At 42.0% G+C, this 26003-nt stretch overlaps 2 protein-coding genes across 3 annotated transcripts in view; both read right to left on the bottom strand.

Moving 5' to 3' along the window:
- dapk2b (death-associated protein kinase 2b) overlaps window positions 1–4122 on the bottom strand; it is a gene marked incomplete at its 3' end in the record, with an annotated part of 47767 nt that extends 43645 nt beyond the window's left edge. For both annotated transcript variants that reach the window (XM_084334530.1, XM_084334529.1), the window contains exons 1-2: window positions 4031–4122; window positions 3257–3429 (exon numbers count right to left, since the gene is read on the bottom strand). In XM_084334530.1, the coding sequence (XP_084190656.1) occupies window positions 3257–3333 (77 nt within the window). In that variant the 5' untranslated portion in view covers window positions 3334–3429; window positions 4031–4122. The remainder of the gene's footprint in view (window positions 1–3256; window positions 3430–4030) is intronic.
- An 11064-nt stretch (window positions 4123–15186) lies between these two features.
- tbc1d2b (TBC1 domain family, member 2B) overlaps window positions 15187–26003 on the bottom strand; it is a 50290-nt gene continuing 39473 nt past the window's right edge. Inside the window, exons 10-13 of the mRNA XM_084335448.1 lie at window positions 23178–23295; window positions 22623–22808; window positions 18502–18623; window positions 15187–18306 (exon numbers count right to left, since the gene is read on the bottom strand). Of these exons, the coding sequence (XP_084191574.1) occupies window positions 18111–18306; window positions 18502–18623; window positions 22623–22808; window positions 23178–23295 (622 nt within the window). The 3' untranslated portion in view covers window positions 15187–18110. The remainder of the gene's footprint in view (window positions 18307–18501; window positions 18624–22622; window positions 22809–23177; window positions 23296–26003) is intronic.

The following is a 26003-nucleotide window of genomic DNA, read 5'->3' as shown; positions in this document are numbered from 1 at the left end:
TCAACTTATGATTATATACCCGCCGTGGACCTGAGTCACCTGACCCTATCTCTCTTTCTCTCTCTGGAGCCAAACTGGTCGACTAGCTAATACTACTAGTAGCTAACTGTGTGAGCTAACTGTTAGCCAGTTAGCTGTTTAGCGTCAGCTGGGAACGTTCGTTTGATGCTATCAGTTAGCCTTGAGAATAGCAGGCCCTTTGACAGAAGATGTAGTCGGGCCTGCACCATGACAAGGCTCTGGCCATAGCTTCTTTTTGTCCCGCCAGCGAGAGGCCTTTCGTCAACGTGGAGACCTGTGCGGCCTTTCGCCCTGCGTTCATCGTGCAGGTAACTTGGATTAATGAAAATGTCATGATGACATTACCCCACTCTTCCTTCCTTCCCCTCCCGAATGTTTTGTTAATAACGATGTTTTTTTCCAGGCAAAACATATGCTACTTCACAACATTTGGAGATACGACATGTGCTGTGTGTGAATGGTCGTTTGTGTAGCTTGGGTAGCGTTGGGCCGTTGGCCAAAGCTGTGTGTCACGTGGCCTGGTGTCACAGTACCTGGCTAGCCTATTTAGCTGATGTCGGCCATTGGCTCCTTGCTGCTTTGGTTTCTCTGTTGACCCTCTTCTTGTTGGATTTAAGTGTTGATCTTTGTCCTTTTGAATCTCTCATACATGCTATAGTCTCTCTCTAACACACACACACACATGACAAACACACATGTTCTCTCTCTCTCTCTCTCTCTCTTTCTAACACACACAGTCTGCCTATGGCGGCCTTTCTCGATGGCTAGGCTGTGCTCAAGGATCTTCAGTCACAGTGCTCAGGTATTCTGCCACTGTGTACTCTCTGTTTAGGGCCAAATAGCATTTCAATTTCTTTCCAATGTGTCTCTCTCTCTCTCTCTCTCTGTACACTGTATATTGACTGTAGAACGGGAGCTCTCTCTCGCTCTCTCTTTTGCTATATGTTGACTGTATCATGCCCCGCCTCGGGCAGCGCTATTATTGAAGAATATGTTGACTGTATAATGTTAAATCTCGCACAGGGCCTCGCATTTCTCCCAGGCGGCCCTGAGTCCACCTATAAAGGTTGTTCTTAGTTGTTTATTCTGTGGCAGTCCACCTGTAAAGGTTGTTCTTAGTTGTTTATTCTGTGGCAGTCCACCTGTAAAGGTTGTTCTTAGTTGTTTATTCTGTGGCAGTCCACCTGTAAAGGTTGTTCTTAGTTGTCTATTTTGTGGCAGTCCACCTGTAAAGGTTGTACTTAGTTGTTTACTTGTCCCTATCTCCTAATTGTCAGCGTAAACTGTTTAGTTATTAGTTTATGACTAACCTTAAGAGTCCATATCATCTGCTAGTGACCCAAACACCTGCAGCCCTCACAACTAGTATTTAGTTGTTTAGTGTGTCTGTCCTCAGACTAAGATACCTGTCAATCAATTTGGGAATGATAACACGTGTTTTGAACTCTGATGGTAGGGCTGCACTTTTAATTACGCAGTATTTACATTACAGATTGTGCCGGTTAACCGTCTGTAGTGTGGTAGTGAAAGGAAACCCTTTGTTGTGTGGCAGAGAAAGGGTTAACCTTCTGTATTGTCGCGGTGAAAGGGTTAACCCTTTGGTAGTGTGGTAGTATATAACCACTGCTAGGCAACTGAACAGTATAGGCTGTACAGATATACAGTCTGGGTTGTGCTCTACAGCACAAGGGCGTATCACATTAAGTGAATAGGACGTAACTTGTTCTAGGACATAGGGCATATGTTTTGATAAGTCATGAAGAGACAAAAGTCACACCTTTTCCTCTTCCACCAAACATGTCTGTCAACCAGAGGTGCACCATGTCCAAACGGCCCCTTCCTTGAAACAATAATTTGGAACTTCCCTGTCCCATAATGCACATCGTCAGCTTCCTTTTCAACCATCATCCCTTGAGACGTGATTTCCTTGATAACGGTACCATGTAGGGACTTGGCTCGCACACTGTACATCAGTGGTTCTCAGATGGGGGTGTGGGGGGACCACCAACAGCTACAGTGTGTCCCCAGCACAATGAGAATGTATCATTATGACATCATCCACTAGAATTTAGCCGAGACTAAAAATGTAGAAGAAAGTCTAATTGATTGATTGATTGATTGAAAACTTTATTAACAGATTGCAGAATGGGTACAGTACAGTACAGCTCAATACATACAATTGTTAAGGGGATGCAGACCAGAGAAAGACTTTCGTCTTGTTTACATCAGGGTCCCCCATTTTCAATTCATCGTAACATATATGACATATATGACATACAGATAGACAGTACTGCTACATCTATACATTTATGACATACCAGATTTGCAAATACAGTACTGTTTGTGATACGAAAAGAGTCCAGAGAAAAAGTATATACATTTGACGTAGAAACTGTACATTGGAGGAGGTTGGGTAGGTGGGGGGGGGGTACTGTACATTGGAGGTGGTTGGGTGGGTGGGGTTGGGTAGGAGGGGTGGGTGGGGGACACTGTACAACTGTACAAGCAAAACTGTACATTGGAATATTGACAAGACCATACTTGGTCATTTTTACTGTACATTGGAGGGGGTTGTGTTAGGACATAATCAATCTGTTTATCCACTGCTACCTCCCCATGGCTACTGCTATCTAACACATTATCTTCTCAGATGGTGGTCCCTTTGGACAAAATATCATAAAATGGGGGTTCATGACTTAATGCATATCAATTTGGGGTCCTTGACTGACATGCCAAATGTATGTGAATCACTGCTCTATATTAATTTGTCACTACAGTTTTTATTAGTGTTCACATAGACTTCAATACACTGAGACAGCACCTATGATGTAGAGAAGCATTCCCAGGTCGATAGGGATACATTTATTTCGGTTCAGATTCCCTACCCTATATATCACAACAAAACAACACTTGTTTTTAGTGTACCTTAGTGTACCTTTACCCTGTGACCTGGACCCTATGACCTTTACCACCCTGACACTCCCAAACTTCAACAAGCCAGCTGTTTGCATTGCTCCCTCTCTAAGTACACTCATGAGGTGGACCAATACGCAGAGGGGTGGAGATAGGAGTCGTAATGTGCCACACAGACAAAAACACGAGTTAACGAGAACATTAGGTCTAGATTAAGGTACAGAAGTAATGTGTCTCTCTCCAGTTCTACACATTATTATAGAAAACCCCTTATAAAACTGTATAACTCTGTATACATTAACAATTGCGTACAAACACTCACCTTCCCAATCCTTCTCCAATTTCATAGAAGTCCTCCACTTTCTGTTGCTTGAATACTTCCATGCCCAATGTCCTCATCGATAAAGCGTATATCCTAAATGTGTGTGACACAGACACTTGAAGTCTCTCGTCTCTGTTCCTCTTGTCTACTGGAATATCTCTGCAGGCCCAGCCCTGTGAGAACAGAGAGGAGAAACGTGATGTCACTGTTCACTTCTGACACACGACCAGCAAACAGCGAGCAGCATCTACATGTTGCAGCCTGCTGTACAGCATTCCATCTCAGACAGGATGCTGTCGCTCTCTCCACAGGGGTTCAAAATATAGTCTAAAATATGACAGGCACAAACACTAAGGGAGAAGGCAAGACCTTTATGCTTCATGAAGACAAAAACAAATAGGACAGTCTGTCTTGTAGGTGACACTTAGTTAGCCAAAGTAGCAATGACACAGTTATTAATACAGTGTACAAATAGTTTAGTTCTCGTAATTTTAACAGGATTACTAATTTGTACCTGTAATGAAATTAGCCTCTAGAGTTTGATATTGCCAGACATACACTTTGTAAATGTTTTATTTTTATCTCCAAGTAATCATTATTACTACATCATATAAACATACAAAGTCACAAATTCAAAATGATAATAAAAAATTAGCTTGTGAGGACAGTGACAGAAAGTTTTACCCTATCTTTCCTGTCGCACCTTGTTAGACAACTGAAAATCCTCTACAGAATAACGACAGCATGTAGTATCTTGTATATCTTGTTTCTTACCTTGTATCAGTGGCAGGGCTGGTGATGAACATGCGTCCTTTTCTCAGTCTGGTGTGATCACATCGATTTTACTAGTCCACACACTAGTGCCGTTTTCCAGAGTCTCAACTCGCAGGCAGCACCCATGCTTTTGTACTTTCTACAATCTGCGAGTCACGCCCCCTGATGGCTCCATTATGAAAGTGCACAGTGACATACCGTAAGCATGATCTATTCTACTATACCGTAATATATGGCTATGCACGTGTTCATAGACGGGGTTTAAATTTAAAATACAACACTGATATGGCACTGCCACGATAAAAAGTCATGTACAGTATCGCCAATTCGCCATGGTACCACTTTTCCACTTAAATAATACCATGGTATAATACAATATAGGATATAGCCATAGCTTATGTAGACTTTATTTGAATGATTATTTTTTATTATATTTTGTATTGTATATGTTTCACCATTTCACATTGTGCTAACCATTGCACTTTACTGTACAGTTTTTATTTATATGTGTTTTATATTGCAAATGACTGTTGATTATCCTGGTTAGACGTACAAAATCTCGTTGCACTGTCTTGTACTGTATAATGACAATAAAGTGAATCTAATCTAATCTAATAATACAATTTAAACCAATATTGTGATATTTTCATTAAATAATTATTAGAGGACCCATGGTACTTTTCCCCCTCTGTATCAGGGAAACAGGCCTTCCATCAGCTTCCATGGCAACAGTTTACATGTTGACACTCGGCATACAGATACAAATTTGCTTCCCAAGATACAGGAGGTGGGTCAACATGTCCCTAGATACAGGGGGTGGGTCAACATGTTCCCTAGACACAGGGGGTGGGTTACCCACTGGCTCATTGCACCCCATTCTCCCCTATAGTCTATTCAGTGGTTCTCAAACTTTTTCACTTCAAGGACCCCCAGATTGATATGAAATTGGCCAAGTACCCCCATTTGATGTCCCAGAGACCCCCATCTGAGATATTTGCTTTTGATAATATAATTTAGTCCATAATAACCATAACTATCTATAATGTATGTAGGTAGGGAGAGTGAAACCTATGATCATACTAGTCGTTCTTATGTTCTCTCATTGTATCCATCATGATAGTGTAGCTTTCCAGCTTGTTTTTAGCCAGGAGACTGACCTAGTGATGGGAATTTTGGAAAAGGGAAAAAAAAGAACGCTAGTGGAAAAGGAAGTTGCCACCAATGTGAGGCTTAGTTAGTGGCCTATAGAGGCCACCTGCAAGTCAAGTCAAGAGTTTTATTTGTCACGGCATACAAGCATACAGTGAAATGCGGGGGGTCATGCCTGCAGCGATTGTGCAATAATATAAGTAATAAGAATAGGAATGAGAATAAGATATTTGTGCAATAATACAAGTAATAAGAATAAGACATAACAGGTATAATGTACATAAAATTTACAAAAAGCATGGTAAGACACGCTAAGGTCCTGCGATAGTGCAATACAATGTTAGCTACGGATGAGGCACTGGGTCTTATGTACACTACTATACAATGCTATACTATACAATCTACAGTTATACTATGTGTCCTTATGCTAACTTGCTATATCCATCTATTTACCACTCCCGTTATTTTTTTATTTTTTTAAGTGACCTTTTCATTGTGTAAAGTGACCGTTGAGTGTGAGCGTGTGCAGCATGTGTGTGTGTGTGTTCATGCTAAAGTGACTGTTAGTGTGTGAGCGTATACAGTGTGTGTGTTGTGTGTGTGCTCATGTGTGCTTGTGTGTGGAGAGTTCAGTGTTCAGGACTCTGATGGCCTGGGGGAAGAAGCTGAGCCGAAGTCTCTCTGTCCTAGTTGCTGGTGTACGCAGGCGTTTGCAGCAGCTTGAACAGGCTGTTTTTGGGGTGGTGAGGGTCTTTCATTATTCTGCAGGCTCTGGATTTGCACCTCTTGTTATATAAGACCTGCAGGGGTGGTAGTGCAATACCCGTAGTACGCTCAGCTGAGCGCACCACTCTCTGTAGGGCCTTCTTGTCCTGTGCCTTGCTGTTTCCATACCAGGCAGTGATGTTTCCAGTCAAGATGCTCTCTACAGCTCCGGAGGACTGGAGTATCTTCCCCGATACTCTGAACTTCCTTAACTGTCTCAGGTGGTAGAGGCGCTGCTTCGCCTTCTTTACGACTGAGTCTATGTGTGTTGTCCATGTCAGTTCTTCTGAGATGTGGACCCCCAGGTACTTGAAGCTGCTCACCCTGTCCACGGTAGCCCTGTTTATCCACAGTTGTGTGTGTGTCCCCTGCTGTGTTCTCCTAAAAAACAACGACCAGCTCCTTGGTTTTACCAATGTTCAGGAGCAGGCTGTTGTCCTGACACCAGCGTTCCAGTGCATCAACCTCCTCCCGGTAGGCCTTCTCGTCGTTGTCAGAGATCAGCCCCACCACCACTGTGTCATTCGCAAACTTCACTATGGAGTTGGAGCTGAACTTGGCCACACAATCATGTGTGTATAGTGAATACAGCAGGGGGCTCAGAACACAGCCCTGGGGGGACCCGATACTCAGGGTGTTGGTGTTGGAGGTCTGACCCCCCACCCTTTGATTGAAAACTTTATTAACAGATTGCAGAATGGGTACAGTACAGTACAGCTCAATACATACAATTGTTAAGGGGATGCAGACCAGAGAAAGACTTTCGTCTTGTTTACATCAGGGTCCCCCATTTTCAATTAATCATAACATATATGACATACATGACATACAGATAGACAGTACTGCTACATCTATACATTTATGACATACCAGATTTGCAAATACAGTACTGTTTGTGATACGAAAAGAGTCCAGAAAAGATAGTATACATTTGACGTAGAAACTGTACATTGGAGGAGGTTGGGTAGGTGGGGGGGGGGGACTGTACATTGGAGGTGGTTGTGTGGGTGGGGTGGGGGTAGGTTGGGTAGGTGGGTGGGGGACACTGTACAACTGAACAAGCAAAACTGTACATTGGAATATTGACAAGACCGTACTTGGTCATTTACTGTACATTGGGGGGGGGGGTTGTGTTAGGACATTTACAGGGGCCAGTTTTGAATTGCAGTCTCCTGTAGGTGTTTTTTGAGAGTGTTTTTGAAAGTGGGTAGTGATTCACATTCCTTTACAGCTTTGGGTAGGGCGTTCCACATTGATGTGGCATAATTGCGAAACGTGTTTAGTCCCTTGTTTGAGCCGAATCTGGGTTTAACATGATTTGTGGAGCTCCCTCTGGTGTTGTGATCGTGGTATTCACTGACCTTTGGGAAGTATTTTGACATGTACATGGGTACCTTGGTCGTGTAGTGTATCTTGTAGACCAGGCCCATTGCAAGTTGCTGTACTCTGTCATCTATTCTAAGCCATCCTAGGTTGTCAAAGTGGGCAGGGGTGAGGTGGGTTCTAGGAGTAAGGTCAAGCAGTAGTCTGACCAGTTTGTTTTGAGATGTTTGTAATTTTGTTTTTAGCGCCTTTGAGGTGCTTTGGTACCATGAGGTGCAAGCATAGTCGTAGTACCCTTGAATGAGTGCTCCTGCCAGAGTCTTCAGGGTATTCTTGTTTACCAGGGAGGAGATCCGGTACAAGAATCGTGTTCGTTGGTTGACTTTTTTTATTACATTGGATGCCATTTTGTCACAGGAAAGATTTGCCTCTAGGATGAATGAATGAATGAATGAATGAATGAATGAATGAATGAATGAATGAATGAATGAAAAGTTTATTTCTTGGACATGTTATTCTTCTTATTTCTTCAACCAACTCACAGTGTCTTGATCCGTCTGACCAAACAATCATAACAACAACAAAAAAAATCCTTAAAGAAAAAAAAACATTTAAAAAAAGAAAGAAAAAACAGGAATTATAAACAAAAGAGCAATGTGTTTGGTTGGCAGACATGTCCAAAAAAAGGAGTAGAGGGAAGCTTAGCTTATTGATCCCTACCCCCTTACATTTGTATTTGTTCTTCCATTAATATTACTAGAATTTACATAATTTAGTATATTACAATATAGAATATTATTTTTACTTATATTAAAAGTTTACAATAAAAAACATGATTCACTTGACAGCAGTGAATATAGTACATCACTACATACACAATATAACATCATTTTGTTTATCCTCACTACTAATTTCTGTATTTTTCTAATGTGTATGGAACCCAGGTAGGTAATATCTTCTTTCCTTGTGACAATATTGTCACCCACTGTAACTGAGAAGCCGTCGGTCTTGCTGAGTTTGTTATTTGAACCGAAGAGAATGGACTGTTTTGCCCATGTGTAATGATAGTTTGTTATCAGCGAGCCATATGCAGATTTTGCCTAGTTCTGACCGCGTGGGGCCTTTCACTCAGAAAGTCCAGTATCCAGGCGCTCAGAGCGGAGCTCAGACCCAGCTCGATCAGCTTGTCCACCAGTCTGGTAGGGACTATGGTGTTGAACACTGAGCTATAGTCAATGAACAACAGTCTCACATAGCCCCCCTTCTGGCAGTCTAGGTGAGAGAGGGTACCGTGTAGTACCTGAGAGCCCGCATCGTCAGTGGACCTGTTTGGCCTGTATGCAAATTGCAAAGGGTCCATATCACTGGGTAGGGAGGCACAAATGTAATCCTTAACCAGCCTCTCAAAACATTTCATGACCACAGAGGTGAGTGCCACCGGTCTGTAGTCATTTAGACCTGTTGGGGAGGATTTCTTTGGTACCGGTATTATAGTGGACGGACACCTTGAAGCAGGCAGGGACCACGGACTCAGCCAGGGATAGATTAAATATGGTGGTGAACACTGGGGCTAGCTGGTTAGCACAGGACTTGAGTATCCGTCCTGTTATCCCATCTGGGCCAGCTGCTTTTCTGGTGTTCACCCGCATAAATGCTCTTCTCACACTGTGTTCCGGCACTGAGAGAGTGCCCCCCCCCTCCACGACCGGTGTGTCAGCGAAGTCGTTAGCCGGTGAGCTAACGTCGCCACTGTTTGCACCGAACCATTGCGTAAAAGGAGTTGAGTTGGTCCGCGAGAGAGGCGTCGGCACTCCCCATTGAGGGGGCGCTGACTTTGTAGTCAGTTATCGTCCGTAGTCCTCGCCATAAAACTCTTGTCGTTCTGGACCTGCAGTGGTTGTGTCTAATTCTATGGGTCTAATTCTATGGTCTATCGATGCCATGAGACTGTGGGTACAAGATGCCATTGGCCGACTATTTCAGTCAGAATTATCCTCCCCTTCCGCTATCTGCGACACTATTTTCCAAGGGCACGTTGCTGCTTAGCGCCACCCAGGATAATCGTGATTGGTGCGTCTAAGGGTTTTTCCCCCTATACCGGATTGATAATAGGTTCAGCCAGACCTCTCTCCAGTGCAGTGCTAACGTAGTGTGGAGAGCATACTAGGACCGCTACTGTTCCTAATTTATGCAAATGACATGTCGTCAGCTTGTGACTGCAACTTGTTCCTGTTTGCGGATGACTCAGCCCTGCTGGTCTCTGACAAGAACAAGTTACAGGTTGAAAAAACCCTCAGCTCGGAACTAGGCAAAATCTGCATATGGCTCGCTGATAACAAACTATCATTACACATGGGCAAAACAGAGTCCATTCTCTTCGGCTCAAATAACAAACTCAGCAAGACCGACGGCTTCTCAGTTACAGTGGGTGACAATATTGTCATAAGGAAAGAAGAAATTACCTACCTGGGTTCCATCCTAGAGGCAAATCTTTCCTGTGACAAAATGGCATCCAATGTAATAAAAAAAGTCAACCAACAAACTCGATTCTTGTACCGGATCTCCTCACTGGTAAACAAGAATACCCTGAAGACTCTGGCAGGAGCACTCATTCAAGGGTACTACGACTATGCTTGCACCTCATGGTACCAAAGCACCTCAAAGGCGCTAAAAACAAAATTACAAACATCTCAAAACAAACTGGTCAGACTACTGCTTGACCTTACTCCTAGAACCCACCTCACCCCTGCCCACTTTGACAACCTAGGATGGCTTAGAGTAGACGACAGAGTACAGCAACTTGCAATGGGCCTGGTCTACAAGATACACTACACGACCAAGGTACCCATGTACATGTCAAAATACTTCCCAAAGGTCAGTGAATACCACAATCACAACACCAGAGGGAGCTCCACAAATCATGTTAAACCCAGATTCGGCTCAAACAAGGGACTAAACACATTTCGCAATTATGCCACATCAATGTGGAACGCCCTACCCAAAGCTGTAAAGGAATGTAAATCACTACCCACTTTCAAAAACACTCTCAAAGAACACCTACGGGAGACTGCAATTCGAAACTGGCCCCTGTAAATGTCCTAACCCAACCCCCTCCAATGTACAGTAAATGACCAAGTATGGTTGTCAATATTCCAATGTACAGTTTTGCTTGTACAGTTGTACAGTGGGTCAGACAGAAGAAAACATGGCCACTCAAATAGTTCACTAAAACATGTTTCTAAAAACATTTGAGACTAGAAATAGACAATGCAGTTCCTAAATCCTGATTAATATTTGATCTTAATTTGGCACTTTGATCTGAATGTCATGAGCCAGCATGTCATACTATCTTTGGCTCAGTGTTAAAATTATGGGGTAGAGAGAAAGGGGGAAAGGACCTCAGCTTCTCTGAAAGCAATACAAGTCTAAGTTTAAGGTGGGGTAGTAGTAAAATTATATTCAACCACTCTTCTCTTGTTTATTTAAAATTACCCCACTTTAGCCCATTCAGATTTCTTGAGGTGAGAGATCACAGACCTGGCGCCAGAGGAAAGTAACTGGCCGGGCATTTGGTCTTCATGGGCGCGCCTGATAAAGTCATTCTTTTCAGACTTTTTAATGAATCCTTTTAACAATGGATTCATATTAGCTTATCAGCTTCTTCCCTTCAGCTGTCCTCTCTCTGAACTCTGTACAGGACAGCCACACCCCGTACCATAAACTCTATATCCTATACTCTAGGCTCTGTTACCCATACTGTATGAACTCTGATGCCTATACTCAATTTATACCTGCCTACAACTGCCTTACACTGTAATCATGATAATCTTAACTACCTATCTCATACTATAGTCTACCCATATAACTGTATGATAGCTAAATGTACAATAATGCTGTATATACCATATATTTATCATATATATATATTTATCCACATCTGTCAGTATATACCTGCAAATAATCCTTTACATACCTGTAGATACTATATCTGTACATATCCCTTACCTACTCTTACTAAAATATGGCCAGTATGACTTACTACCATAGTGTCTTTATACCTGTATCACTGTACATAATAATACTATAACACTGTACATACATCTGATAAGCACTATTACTCAGTAGTACTCATTTATATATTGTATACCCATTTTAATCACCTGTACATTGTATATTGCTATTGCACTTTACTGTTACATTTGCACTCTGGTTAGATGACAAACTTATTTCTGTTGTCCTGTACTTGTGCTGTATAATGACAATAAATCTGAATCTAATAAGTAGTTCATTATTATGTAGATTTATGATGTTAAAAGACTAGCATGGAATGATATGCTTATGTGACAGGTTGAGGACATCGGTCTGGACTAGTTGCCACAGGTTCCCAACACAGTAACACAGCAGGACAACAGATGAAGGTGTAACAGAGGTCAATCTTTATTTGGAAATGTTATTGATACCATACGGCCTGGGCTGCTGGGTGAGAAGTTAGAGGCGATGCAGGTAGAGGCCCCCCTGGTGTCCTGGGTTGTTGACTATCTGACAGGCAGACCACAGTATGTGCGCCTACAAAGCTGTGTGTCAGACAGACTGGTCAGCAACACTGCAGGGGACAGTCCTCTCTCCCTTCCTCTTCACTGTCTCTACACCAACGACTTCCACTATCGGTCAGAGTCCTGCCACCTTCAGAAACTTTCTGATGACTCTGCGATAGTGGGATGTATTAAAGACGGTGATGAGGAGGAATACCGGGCAGTGGTGGTGGACTTAGTCACATGGTGCGAAAAGAACCACCTTCAGCTAAATGTGACGAAGACCAGGGAACTGGTTGTGGATCTGGGGAGGAGTGCATCTGTGACCCCCGTTTCCATCAGGGGGGTCGATGTGGACACGGTTGAGGATTACAAATACCTCGGTGTACACATCGACAATAGACTGTACGGCTCAAAACACGCAGAGGCACTCTACAAGAAGGGCCAGAGCCGACTCTACTTCCTCAGAAGGCTGATATCCTTCAACGTCTGTACAAGGATGTTGAGGATGTTCTACGAGTCGGTGGTGGCGGGTGCCTTCTTGTACGCTGTGACCTGCTGGGGCAGCGGACTGAGAGCGGGGGACGCAAACAGGCTGGATAAGCTGGTCAGGAAGGCCAGTAACATGGTAGGAGTGGAGCTGGACTATCTAGCGTTGGTGGCGGAGAGGAGGAGCCTTGCTAAGCTCCATGCCATCACGGACAACCCCTCCCACCCACTATACACAGACTTGGCTGACAGAAGGAGCACGTTCAGTGCTAGACTAAGACTCCCAAGATGTAACACTGAACGACACAGGAAGTCCTTCATTCCGACAGCCATCAGACTTTACAATGCATCACTGTGCCTCACTGCATCACTGAGCACAGGGTGACAATATATCTTCCTGGACTTTTACTTTTAAACTGACATTGTCACATTTTACACTTTTACTGTACACTTACTGTATATTTCTATATTAGAATGTATATACATAACATAGGAAATGTATATCCCGGGCAGTATTTTATTTTATTCTTATTCGTGACTTTTTGTTTTTTTTGTCTACCTAAATGTTTACTGTTTACTGTGAGCGATTTGTAGTGCCAAATTTCCCTCTGGATGAATAAAGTATTTCTATTCTATATTCTATATCTATATCTATTCTATTATTCTATTACTTTGGACTGCTTGCTGGTGGCCTGAACGCAGCACAGCCTAGTAATGAGGAACCTATGTGGCCATAGCAGCCAGAATGGTTTGTGTGGTACCCTGGCCTACCAGCACTGAGCCAGAGTAAGAGAGGTGCCAAAATGGTGGCACACACAACAATAAATAGCCACAATGGCAAAGAATGTCCACACACAAAAATGCCCAATGGCCACACAGTAACAGTTTGGAGTGTAAAACACCATTCACAAGTGGATACTATGTCTATACTACTCACACTCTTAACTATGAGCAACTCAGGTTTGACACTCAGACAGACAGTCACAGGGCTAAACATGCACTCAATAAAATGCCCTTGATTAAACAATGACATGCAACTAGGGATGTCAGATATTATTGGCCTACCGATATTGGCATACAAATGTGATATCGGAAAATATCGGTATCGGTTAAAAAAAAATAATAATAAAGAATTACATTTATTTAACCTTTATTTACCCAGGCAAGCAAGTAAGAACAAATTATTATTACATTTATTGTCAAAGTATGCATAATGTTGTGTTAATTACACGACAAGAGATATGTAATGTTAATTACCTGAAATTATTCAGTTTTTTGGCGGGGGAAACCCTGCATATATCGGTATCGGTTGATATCGGTATCGGAAATTAAGAGTTGGACAATATCGGTATCGGTAAAAAAGCCAATATCGAACATCCCTACATGCAACCCAAAGCTCTGCCCGCAGTGCCTGGTATTAAGAGAGGCGTGCGGTACTGCTGCTGCTACGACCACGACAGGTGTATAGGTGGAAAAGTGCCAGTCCTCTGCCGGTTAAGTAGACTATAACCACCCTCCTCTAACCCATCACCCCCTTTTCCCCTCCCTTCTTTCCTCTCTGCTCCTCCCCCCGCGGTTTCCCTTACTTACTTCCTGACTGCCTTCCCTCCCCTACTGGCTCCTGTATTTGTTGTCTGTTAGTTACTCGTGGCTCTATGTTCTTGTGTATTCATAATATATTGTTCCCCGTTTCCCTGTGGTTCTATGTTTCTTTGTTTTTCTTTTGCCTATTGTCAGCGACTTCGGGTCATTGAGAAGCGCTATATAAAATAAATAAATTATTATTATTATTACTTCGAGGAGCGTGTATCAAAACGGGCAACTTCCTATTACCAGACGACTGCTCTCCCTCCTGAGCCTGTCGCCCCAAACAGTTGCCAGTCCACCTCGCATCAGCTGTAGCCTCCAGTCCAGCTCCCATCAGCTGTAGCCTCCAGTCCAGCTCCCATCAGCTGCAGCCTCCAGTTCACCTCCCATCAGCTGCAGCCTCCAGTCCAGCTCCAATCAGCTGTAGCCTCCAGTCCAGCTCCCATCAGCTGTAGCCTCCAGTCCAGCTCCCATCAGCTGTAGCCTCCAGTCCAGCTCCCATCAGCTGCAGCCTCCAGTCCAGCTCCCATCAGCTGCAGCCTCCAGTCCAGCTCCCATCAGCTGCAGCCTCCAGTCCAGCTCCCATCAGCTGTAGCCTCCAGTCCAGCTCCAATCAGCTGTAGCCTCCAGTCCAGCTCCAATCAGCTGTAGCCTCCAGTCCAGCTCCCATCAGCTGCAGCCTCCAGTCCAGCTCCAATCAGCTGTAGCCTCCAGTCCAGCTCCAATCAGCTGTAGCCTCCAGTCCAGCTCCCATCAGCTGTAGCCTCCAGTCCAGCTCCCATCAGCTGTAGCCTCCAGTCCAGCTCCCATCAGCTGCAGCCTCCAGTCCAGCTCCCATCAGCTGTAGCCTCCAGTCCAGCTCCCATCAGCTGCAGCCTCCAGTCCAGCTCCCATCAGCTGCAGCCTCCAGTCCAGCTCCCATCAGCTGCAGCCTCCAGTCCAGCTCCAATCAGCTGCAGCCTCCAGTCCACCTTCCATCAGCTGTAGCCTCCAGTCCAGCTCCCATCAGCTGCAGCCTCCAGTTCACCTCCCATCAGCTGCAGCCTCCATTCCACCTTCCATCAGCTGTAGCCTCCATTCTAGCTCCAATCAGCTGCAGCCTCCATTCGCATCACAGCTAGGGAGATGTGTATCATAGCCTACATTAAGTGTGTAAAGTGTACATGTGTACACTTGAAGCATAGGCCTACATAAAACAAGCATTCCCTGAGAACCAGCCACCGGTTACACACCAGCGGCCGCATTAATAAGGATGCATCCCATGAGTTTAACCAAGCTGAAAATGACACACACTGAGCTCAGACAGCCATAACAACATTTTATTGGATTATCTTGTAACTGATACAAAATATATAACACAGATTTAATACAACTCCAATAAAAGTGTAGTATTATTTTTAAACAATCAATGATACTGATTAACATGACCAACACAAATCAATAGATTTTGGTACAAAAGAAGTGCTCTAGAATATTCTGGAGGGTCGTCATGGCACTACACGTATGCAATGCATTGCTGTGAGGAGGTAAAAACTGGGATGACATTGACTTTGCTTATTAAAAAAAAATCTAAAAAGAATTGAGCAATTATACATGACAGAAAACATGAAAACTGCCAATTTCAGCATGCAGAATAAAAGGCTTGAGAATGGATGGGATATACTGAAACAGAGACTAACAAAAAGCACTGCTTTAGCAAAACGCCTGAAAGGTTTCCTCGTTAGAGAGACCTGCTCTCAAAAGGAAACACTTTATACTGCACTTCTAGAGGACCTACTTCTCACCATTAAATGTCAACATGTAATTATTGATCTTACATACATTACATTTCTGTAATTCTCACATTTGCTGATAACAAAGAAGGCAATATTGGGAGGTCCAGCAATGTGGAATAAAGGAAGATGCTGTGGTCCCAAAAAGATTGGTAACAAAAGTTAAATTTGTTTTAACTAATACTCTTTGTGAAATAAACATTAAAAGGTATAACATGCTGTAAACCATATGGAAAAGAGAAAGATCTGTACTAATCACATCTGGCAGGAATTCCCTCATATACTTCCCTCATAGATTCCAAGTCATATGTCCATATTCAGAAAACATGTTACTCAATAGCAATCACACTGAACAATCAGGTTTTGAGCCACAATCACTTGATCACAGTATAATCACCACTGTAACCACTCATTGTGTGGTCCCTGTGCTGCTGTACTGTAAACATCTTGATTATACTGCCACCTAGAGGTGAACATCTACATGAGCGGCAATGCAGGACATGACAATATATAATGCAGTAGTGTAGTTCGGGGTGTATACAACGAACCATTAAAATACTCAACAATGCTCGCGCAAAAGCATGGGTTCAATGGAACATTACATAACAGCTAAGGATAGCTATACTGTGGAAGGGTTATGAATCGAGGTCACATCAATACATCCATCTTAATACAGTACATACTGTAGATCCCAGAATAGTAAGAAAATGTATTTTGTCCTTAGACAATGGAATTACCATCACCAGTAATGTGCTTATAGCCATTGCCCAGAGAAAGACTTATGCGATATTATGGAAGTATATTGTCATATTTCCCGTTTGATTGTAGATATGGCATAACATGTGCTTGATCTTTTGATTCCCCAGCATTCCTGGAGTCTGGAATGACCACAACAGTTAGGGATGAGCTATTGATCCTTTCTCAGATACATACAGAAAGCCTATGCAAGCAAAACAGCTATCTGGGTAGCGTCTATATTAATCCCAGCCGAAGAGTGCTTCGCGTTTCTCTGATTGGCCATGACGCCCATGTGACCGCGGCGCGCGGCAGAGCGGTAGAGCGGAAATAGGCTGCTGCCTCCACGTCAAGAAAGACAGACAGGCATTCTATTGCCATGCTCTGCGACAAACCCTAACCATAACCAACTCCGAAAGAATGCCTAAACTTAACCCTAACCTTAACCAACTCCGAAATAATGCCTAAACTTAACCCTAACCTTAACCAACTCCGAAATAATGCCTAAACTTAACCCTAACCTTAACCAACTCCGAAATAATGCCTAAACTTAACCCTAACCTTAACCAACTCCGAAATAATGCCTAAACTTAACCCTAACCTTAACTTAACCCTAACCAACTCCGAAAGAATGCCTAAACTTAACCGGCGAAAGAATGCACGTTTATAGCGAGAGATGATAAACATAAAAAAAAAAAAAAAAAAATTGAAGTGATTCGAACTTGTCACCAACGGCACCGCAGGCTCCACAGCAAGGCGGCGAACGAGTTGAGCTAAGCGTCGATGGAAAAACAGCGGGGATTACGGCTGCATAATGCCGCATCTGCGGCCAATCAGGGAAAACGCAGAAGCACTCTGCAGCACTCTTCAGCTGGGATTAAAGAATAGGTATCTGGGTACACACCTCCCCCGCACGTACATCTCCATCCACATCACTTATTTATACTGTAGGTTATCAGTAAACAAAACCGAATCCTCTATTTTGTACGTTTGTTAATCTGTCATGATTTTAGTCCCGTCGACTTCCCCAGCAAGTTCCCAGATGGACCATGGACAGTACATCTACACTACATTATTCAATGGATATAAATTTCAGTGAAAGCGATACAAGTGCATCAAGTGAAACAGGGAATACAAAAATAGGAAGGTATAGTAAGTGGGAATGCAAAGTGGGCTCTTCCAAAGTGGGCAACTCTAAAGTGGGCACCTTCAAAGTGGGGTAGGTAAACAATTGTAGCAAATTTGCAACGCTATAGAGACCATGAGAACATATGAAAAATGTTAAATCGTAATAAAGATATACTGTAGATCCCAAAAAATACAATCATTCCATCCACAGATTCTCCCATTAGAAGACCATACTTAACTAAAAAATACTGATTCGGATTGCGAGGCGATACCGTAACTTGATATTCGAGGATGAAGAGCCATGGAACATGTTGACTATTCTGGCCGTCTCATCAATTTACTAGTTTAATGTCCTGAGACTAAAATAAACAAACACTCAAGCATACAGAACTTAAGGCATTTACAAAAGATGGCAGGAATACTGATAGAAAGCCCATTTGGCCTATAACTGTTTTGGTCCTTGAAGCCATGGAGCTCATGAAGAGCACACGATTGATAATTGCAGCTCAGATGCAGGGACTCAGTCCAGCATTGCATGGGAACTGAACGCTGCACTGGTCCGTTTGCTCAATAGATCAATCTGATCCGACAAGCTTGAGGTTAGTTGTCCTCCTCATCGTCGCTGACGAAGCTTCGTCCCTCCTGACTCGTCTCTCTCTCCCTGAGAAAGGTCTGTCGGATGGCCTCCAGCTCTGTCAGCTCCAGGCGGACCTTCTCCAGGTGGAAAGAGCGGCGGTTCTGGATCTGCCTCAGGGGGAAGGGGTTCATGTCCACAAAGGCAATGTTCATCAGCTTCCTGCAAGGAGGTCACAGAGGTTAATCAGAGGTTCAACTGCACTACACTCGCACACACCTAGGATAGCTAGCAAACCAAACCCACTGATAAGGTATTCTGTCTGCATCATCAATGGCATACATAAAGTAATGTTATGCACTTGTAATAGTGTATATATCACTGAAGAGGACAACCAAGTGGATTGCTTCAGGTTACCTCGAATCCAGGATTGTGCGCGTGAAGTAGCGAAGATACTTGAATAAGGCTGTGGAATCTTGTAACTTCAGGAACTCTTCCTCTTTGTACTTGAAGAGAGCGAGGGCAAAGCGAAATATAATCTGCGGAGAAATAGAACGAGAGCCATGAAAATCACAGAGCATTTCAATTTGAGACGCGAAGCTTTGAAACGCTATCCCTCTGAAATGTAACCCCACTTCAGAAGACAGAGGCCAGTATTCTGCAGCAATGTTCAAAAGGATTGATGACAATTTTTCATGAGATGATAAGAGTATAACCAGGGTGTTATACTGGGGGGGATGGCGGGGATTTCCCTCCCTCTGCTTTTGACGTCTCTAGCTAAATGGTAACTGGTTAATGGTGCATTTTATATAGCATTTTTATCCAAAGCGCTTTACAATTTGTTCCTCACATGCAATGTTTCTGCTGCTTAGCCATTTTGCCTATTTCACCTACTTAGACCTACTACTGTGCTTTTAAGAAATGTTTTATTCTTATTGTGTCTGCGGAATGCGGAGCCTATCCGAGGACAGTATGTATTTGGTAGTGTCTGTGGGTGTGTGTGACTCCGCACAATATCTTGCAAACTATTGTTGATCAGCCTGTGCTTTGGTTCAGAAAGGCACAAGGATGAACGAGTGGGAATATGTTTCACATCTGACAATGGGAAGTACTTTTTGGGAATTCATTTCCAACATTCTCCATTTACTTTCCATTGAGAGGGCAACAACAAAGGCTTCAAATGCAGATATATATTTTTTTGTTCTCACTTTTTTCTGTATTTTTCTCCCATCCCAATTTAGTCGTTATGCCAATTCCCTTCCTGGTCATTGCGCGCATTGCCCCACTGTCGGCCTAGGGAGGGTGTAGAACTACCACATGCCTCCTCCGATACATGTGGAGTCGCCAGCCGCTTCTTTTCACCCGACAGCGAGGAGTCTCACTGGGGGAATGTAATGCGTGCGGAGGTTCACGCTATTTCCCCCCGATCCCCTCCCTGCTGAACAGGCGCCGACCAGTAGGAATCACAGTTTACAACGACCAGGACACATACCCCGCTGGCTTCCCACCCGCTAACACTGCCAAGTGCCAATTGTGTTAGTAGGGACGACTGACCAAGACGGAGGTACCGCTGACCGCTGGATTAGATCCCAGAGTCTCTGCGGTGGTAGGCGAGTGCATTCTCCACTGCGCTACCCAGCCAACCTCAAATGCAGATATTAATAAATAAATAAATAAATAAATGGCAGATGCCAGCCAAAATTCACCACTGATTTGATTTGAAATAGATAGATACCGTAGATAGTATTAGATACTTTATTCATCCCCTTGGGGAAATTCAGGTATCCAGTAGCTCAGTGCAGTTGACAGACAATAAAAAGCGATAAAAAGGACAACCAATACAACAAACAAACAATGAAGGTCAGCGCTGAAGTTTAAAAAGTTCCAATGAATAAATTAATAAATGGTGAGCACTATTGCAGTGTTAAGTAAAAAAATTAAATATATATATTTATAATAATAATAATAGCTATATAAAATTACAGTATAAAAATCTTTATTTCGAACATGTAAATACAAACAATATAAAACAAAAACAAAGCATTGATCTCTAGCAATGAAATGGAAAATAAAATTTTGAAAAGAAATAAAAAACTAAAAAAGAGAACATAACTCAATTGACATGTTCTAAAAGGAGTAGGAAGAAGTATACACTTATTTAATCCTACCCCTTTTCCACTACTCAAAATGAAGAATTCCTTACTAATTTAGAACATTACAAAACAAACTTATATGCAAAACATACTTTAAAAAAAAAAGTTAACACATTGGGTATATGGGTTATATCCATCAATATACCCAGTCTGCCACCATTGAAAGCCTATGGAGATGTTTACCTTCTTTGCAGGGCTATAACTTTTTAAATTGTATTGCTATATTGACATTACTATGGCCCATTCAACATCGATTATCTATCGTTCAGGATGTGGGAACGTTATATTTTTTCATTCATACATTGTTGTGTTAATACCGTCTAGAATATATGTATGTTTTTAGACAGTATAGCAGTCATTCCAAAAACGAGAGTTATAGGCCCTGACGCATATGATAGATTATCGATTGGCGTTTCTTTCCTATACACGCTATATTAAAAAATTCAAATGTATATGATCGGTATACATTATGCTTCATCATGCGTGAAGGAAAGGGGGGGGGGGGTCATTTATAATTCCTTGATCGTCAGTAACGGCTTTATTTAGTATGGGTTGATAAATTGATCAGATGGTTTGCAGTGAAATGAATAAACAATCGGGCTGAAAATAACGTTACTGTCCTCTTACCGTTCGCCGATGAGACTGGTGGAAAAAGATCCCAATTATTTGACGCTGATCTCCTACATCCATTTCCGGTTTGTATGGCGCAATAAACGCCGAAATCATATCGATTATTAAGAGTAGAAAGCGATCCAAATGCACTATAGTGTTTGTCTGGAGCCACGTAACAAGATATCACTGCCGGAGGGATTTCCTCTACGCACCGATCGGCACTTCCGGTTTTGGCGAGAGTGTAACTCGCCCGACCATCCACCAGGCGGCGTTATTGAGGCATTGCAATCTCATACAGGTCCCGCTGGAGTCCGGAGGTTGGCTGGATGAATTATGAATGCCATGGCGAAAAAATGAAATATTGATCCCAAAAACGGCGGAAGTCGTTCTTGGCGTTCAACGCATGGCGGGAGAAAACGGCGTAACTCGTTCTTGGCGCAGGATGTGTTAAACATGAAAGAAACAAAATGAAAATTTTAACACCCATGAATGTCAAATCCCTTCCTCATCCCTGTACCTCGTGAAAATTATTTCCTTATAATTAAATTTGAATGGTCTCATGTTTGGACATTGCTTTAGCACAACATTCAGACTGTTCCACAGTTTCACTCCACATATGGAAATACAGTGTATCCTGGTAGTACTTTTAAATTGAGTTCTCCCCTCAGATTATAACCCCCCTCTCTTTCAAAGAACAGTTTTTGAATGTTTCCTGGAAGTACATTACCTTTTGCTTTATACATTAATTGTGCCGTTTTAAATTCCACAAGATCAGTTAACTTTAATGTTTATGATTTTATGGTCTATTATTACACCGGGTAATGTATTTTCATAAATTCTTTCAATAATCACATAATTAATTTTAACTTGTACTTGAGTATTTAATCTACAGTTTCCAAATAACAGTTTTATGTTGTGTTTTACCTATGTTCACTATTTCCTCAGCAACCAAGCAACTGAGCAGTAAACGGACTTCACCATTGGCACTCATTTTACATCATAACCAGCTAGTGTCACTCAGTTGCGTTTTGACATGATTTGCAGCCATACTTGAGACTTCTGTTTTTTCTTTCGTTTTCTTTTTATTTAACCAGGGTAAGCACATTGATATTTCCACCTCTTTTTCAAGTGGGCCCTGGCCCTGGCCAAGAAGAGAGCATACAGGGGCGACAGTGGCTGGTAATCCGGAGGTTCCCGGTTCGATTCCCGCTCCTCCTGGGTAGCGTGTCAAAGTGTCCTTGAGCAAGACACTTAACCCCTAGTTGCTCCCGATGAGCAGGTTGGCACCTTGCATGGTTGCCTCCGCCGTCGGTGTGAGTGAATGGGTAAAATGTGAGGAACAAATTGTAAAGCGCTTTAGATAAAAGCTGCTATATAAATGCAGCCATTTACTATTTACAGAAAACATTAAAAACAAACACAAATAAAAGCAAAATTATTCTAAGATAATTTTTTTAAACGGCACTAGATCTCATGACCAGCCCGAGTTAAAGCTCAGATGTTTTAACCCCCTATAAGCCAGAGCATGACTTGAGATCCTCAGACAGGGTCCATTGGTCCTTCCAGTCTATTAGGCTGAAGATGCTTCTGAAGAACCAAGACGACTTTTCTTTGTTGTTATTTTACATCTTTATTCCGATTTATGTATGGGGTTATAATTCTGCATTTAGATTTGTATTTATTATTATATTTGTATTGTATTATAATTTATTTGTTTGTAACACTTTCTTTTTGAAAGGGCTAAATAAAACAAGACAGATACAGCTTCATTACCTTGGGCCCCTCATACAGGAAGGCGTCCCAGATCTTGACGAGGATGTCGCTGACCACGCTGTCCACGAACACCACCAGGAACCAGTTGAAGGTGATGAGGGAGAAGTCCACCTTGTTCTGCTCAAAGTGGGTGTGGAGTCTGGGCAGCTTCTCGTTCAGAAGGTCCTTGAAAACCCGCTGGTCAACCTACATGGACAATGGTAAACAGTGGAACAAATGAAACAGCAGAATTAACTCAAATTCTTGTATCACCAATATAGCAAGCAGACAAAAATAAATACGCCCATGTATAATCATCAACAAGATGAAGTAAAGGAGGGAGAAGGTGGAACAGAAGTATTCTTAACAACAGAAAAAAACATGGGAACTAATTCAGCAAAAACAAACCACAGCAAACAGAGCAGATTACAACTACACATTCTTGCTCTCGTGAGTCATGAGCAGCAGTGCCCTGTGTCAGCAGGCTCTGTGGCAAGACGCAGCAGCTTTTGTCAATATCTCTCTCTCTCTCTCTCTCTCTCTCTACACCGGAACATGACCTTTGGGCTTGTTCACCTGTGAGCCCAGCAATGTCTTGGTGTAATAGTCCCTCGGCATGAAGACCTCAACGATGGCTATGAGGCACCAGAAGGCGTCCTCCTGGTCCAGGTACAGCAAGGCAATGGCGACCAGCCTGAGAACGTGACCGGAAAACAACACAGATGGTTTACGCTAGGAGTGAAACGACACAAACAGTCAAGTGAACTTTGACATAATGTAATTTGGCTCAAAGTAGAATGCAGGGTTCCCACAGACATTGCAAAATGTACCGTGGTGAATATAAGTATGTTTTTAGATCGGTCTGGGGTCATTCCTGAAATGCTGAGGAATCACCTTATGCGTGTATTATACTATAACCGTTGCCGTTTCTTGCCTGGACCCGCTATTATTCTCAAATTAAATCTATATCATAGGTACCGGTATTATGTTTCATCATGGATGCATGAAAGGGGGGGGGGGGGGGGGGGGGGGGTCGTTTTTTGATGCTTTGGCATACGTTGTGAACTAACTTTACACACACACGTTCGGATGGAGGTGAAGACATGCTTGGATCAACGCAAGATTGATATCATATAGCCCTTACCTTGACTAGGATGTACCCCAAAAAGAATATTCCAATTATCTGATCGCGATTCCAAGTATTGATGTCCATCGTGTCGCCAACATAATCCACCACACATCATGCATCAGGAGCATTTGATTCTTCTCAATCCGACCGTTATAACCGCTCAGATTGAACAAAAAAAAAACGACGGACCCAATTAGATCGACGCACAGGCCAAGATACAAGGTTTCAAAGGGTGCTCAATACTGCCGTCTAGCTGGATGCGGCCTGTATTGCACTTTGGCGACCTCAGACTCATCATCATCATCATCATTTATTTATTCGTACATGGAATTACCACAGTCCAACAGTACATATTCATATAATTCACCAAAAATACCATGGCCGAAAGGAACAGGAAGAAGAAAAAAATCTTATATATACCTGCCCCTACACACACACAACACACCGATAGACATATTGTGTAAAACCAAACATAATATATCCATTTTGCAAAAGAAATTAAACATCAACACAACCAAATTAAATCAACATAAATAAACCCATTTTGTCTATCTATCAGTCAAACTACATATTTAGGTTCATTCATTTACACACACACACACACACACACACACACACACACACACACACACACACACACACACACACACACACACACACACACACACACACACACACACACACACACACACACACACACACACACACACACACTTATATAATGTATTATACTTCTATATACTATCTAATTTCTATTTTATTATAATATAACTAAATCATACTATTTATTCTACACCATATTGGTACAGTATTATACAATATTTTAATATATTATTATTCTATGTTACGCTGCTATATACTATATTACTATACTCATACTGGCCTACACTACAACTCTATGCTACGTCATCCTGACACGCTAAACTGCAATATTATACTAAACTGTGCTATACTGTCTATGTATCTTTTCCTTGCACAACCTTTTGAAGTGAAATATATTAGTGGAACTCTTTTCATCGTTCTGCAAAGAGTTCCATAGTTTGATACCTATAACTGAGGTGCACCTTTGTTTTAAGGTTGTTCATGCAAATTGGTGTTTAAAATTTAATTTCCTTCTGCTGTCATCTGGACAGGGAACGAACAACCTCTGTATATTTGCTGGTAATACTCTGCATTTTTCTCTAAACAAAACTAATAAAGTCTGTATTTCAGCTAACTCTTTAAGTTTCAATAGTCTGGATTTAATAAATAATTCGTTGGTATGTTCTCTTGAATCTACATTGTGAACTATTCTTACTGCTCTCTTCTGTAATATAAATAATGGCTTTATGTTGCTTTCATACGTGTTACCCCACACTTCCACACAGTAACTCAAATATGGTAGGATGAGTGAACAATATAATATCGCATAGAATTATAATCAAGCACATTCTTTGCCTTGTTCAAAACAAAAACACTCTTGGCTACCTTATTTTTTATGTACATTATATGTGGCTTCCATGTCAATTTCTCATCCAACATAACACCCAACATTTTTAACTCAGATACTCTTTCAATATTAACTCCGTCAATACATAATGCCACATTGTCCTTCTTTCGATTAGTAAATATCATAAATTTCGTTTTTTCCAAATTTAGGGATAGCTTATTGTTATCAAACCATATCTTAAGTTTACACATTTCATTTACAATGTCATCTGCAAATCTTTTAAGGTATTTTCCTGAACTGAAGAAATTTGTATAGTCAGCAAATAAAACAAATTGCAATATGTTTGACACTTCACATATATCATTAATATATAAAATAAATTCCCTATGGCTCCCTGGATGGATAATGAATAAAAATATTGAAACGTGTTAACACGTGATTGACACCCAAAGTGTTAAAAGGGCATTTAAAAGGATACAATTCACTTTTAACCCTTTAATCGCTGTTGACGCTTTTCAGCGTCATTCCCCGCCATGCTTATTCTGCCGATGACGCTGTACAGCGTCATTGATATCAATATTTCAAAAATCTGATCGAAATCATATTTCTCCCCCGGGGACAGTATATGTACTTAGGGCTGGGCGATATGGCCTAAATATGATATCACGATATTTTCTGACCTTTCGGCGATACACGATACACATCACGATGTTTTTCCTTTTTTCCCCAAACAATTCATTATGAGGCTTACCAAGACAGTATTTGAGTTTGCAAGCGAACATTAAAGACAAAAGACTCATGCATTTAGCATTTTTATATTATATATTAGATTTAGATTATTGGA

The sequence above is a fragment of the Notolepis coatsorum genome, assembly GCF_963971535.1.
Source record: "Notolepis coatsorum genome assembly, chromosome: 18".
In the NCBI taxonomy this organism is placed as follows: domain Eukaryota; kingdom Metazoa; phylum Chordata; class Actinopteri; order Aulopiformes; family Paralepididae; genus Notolepis; species Notolepis coatsorum.
Note: the sequence above shows the minus strand (reverse complement) of the source record. Positions and strands in the feature narration are given on the sequence as shown.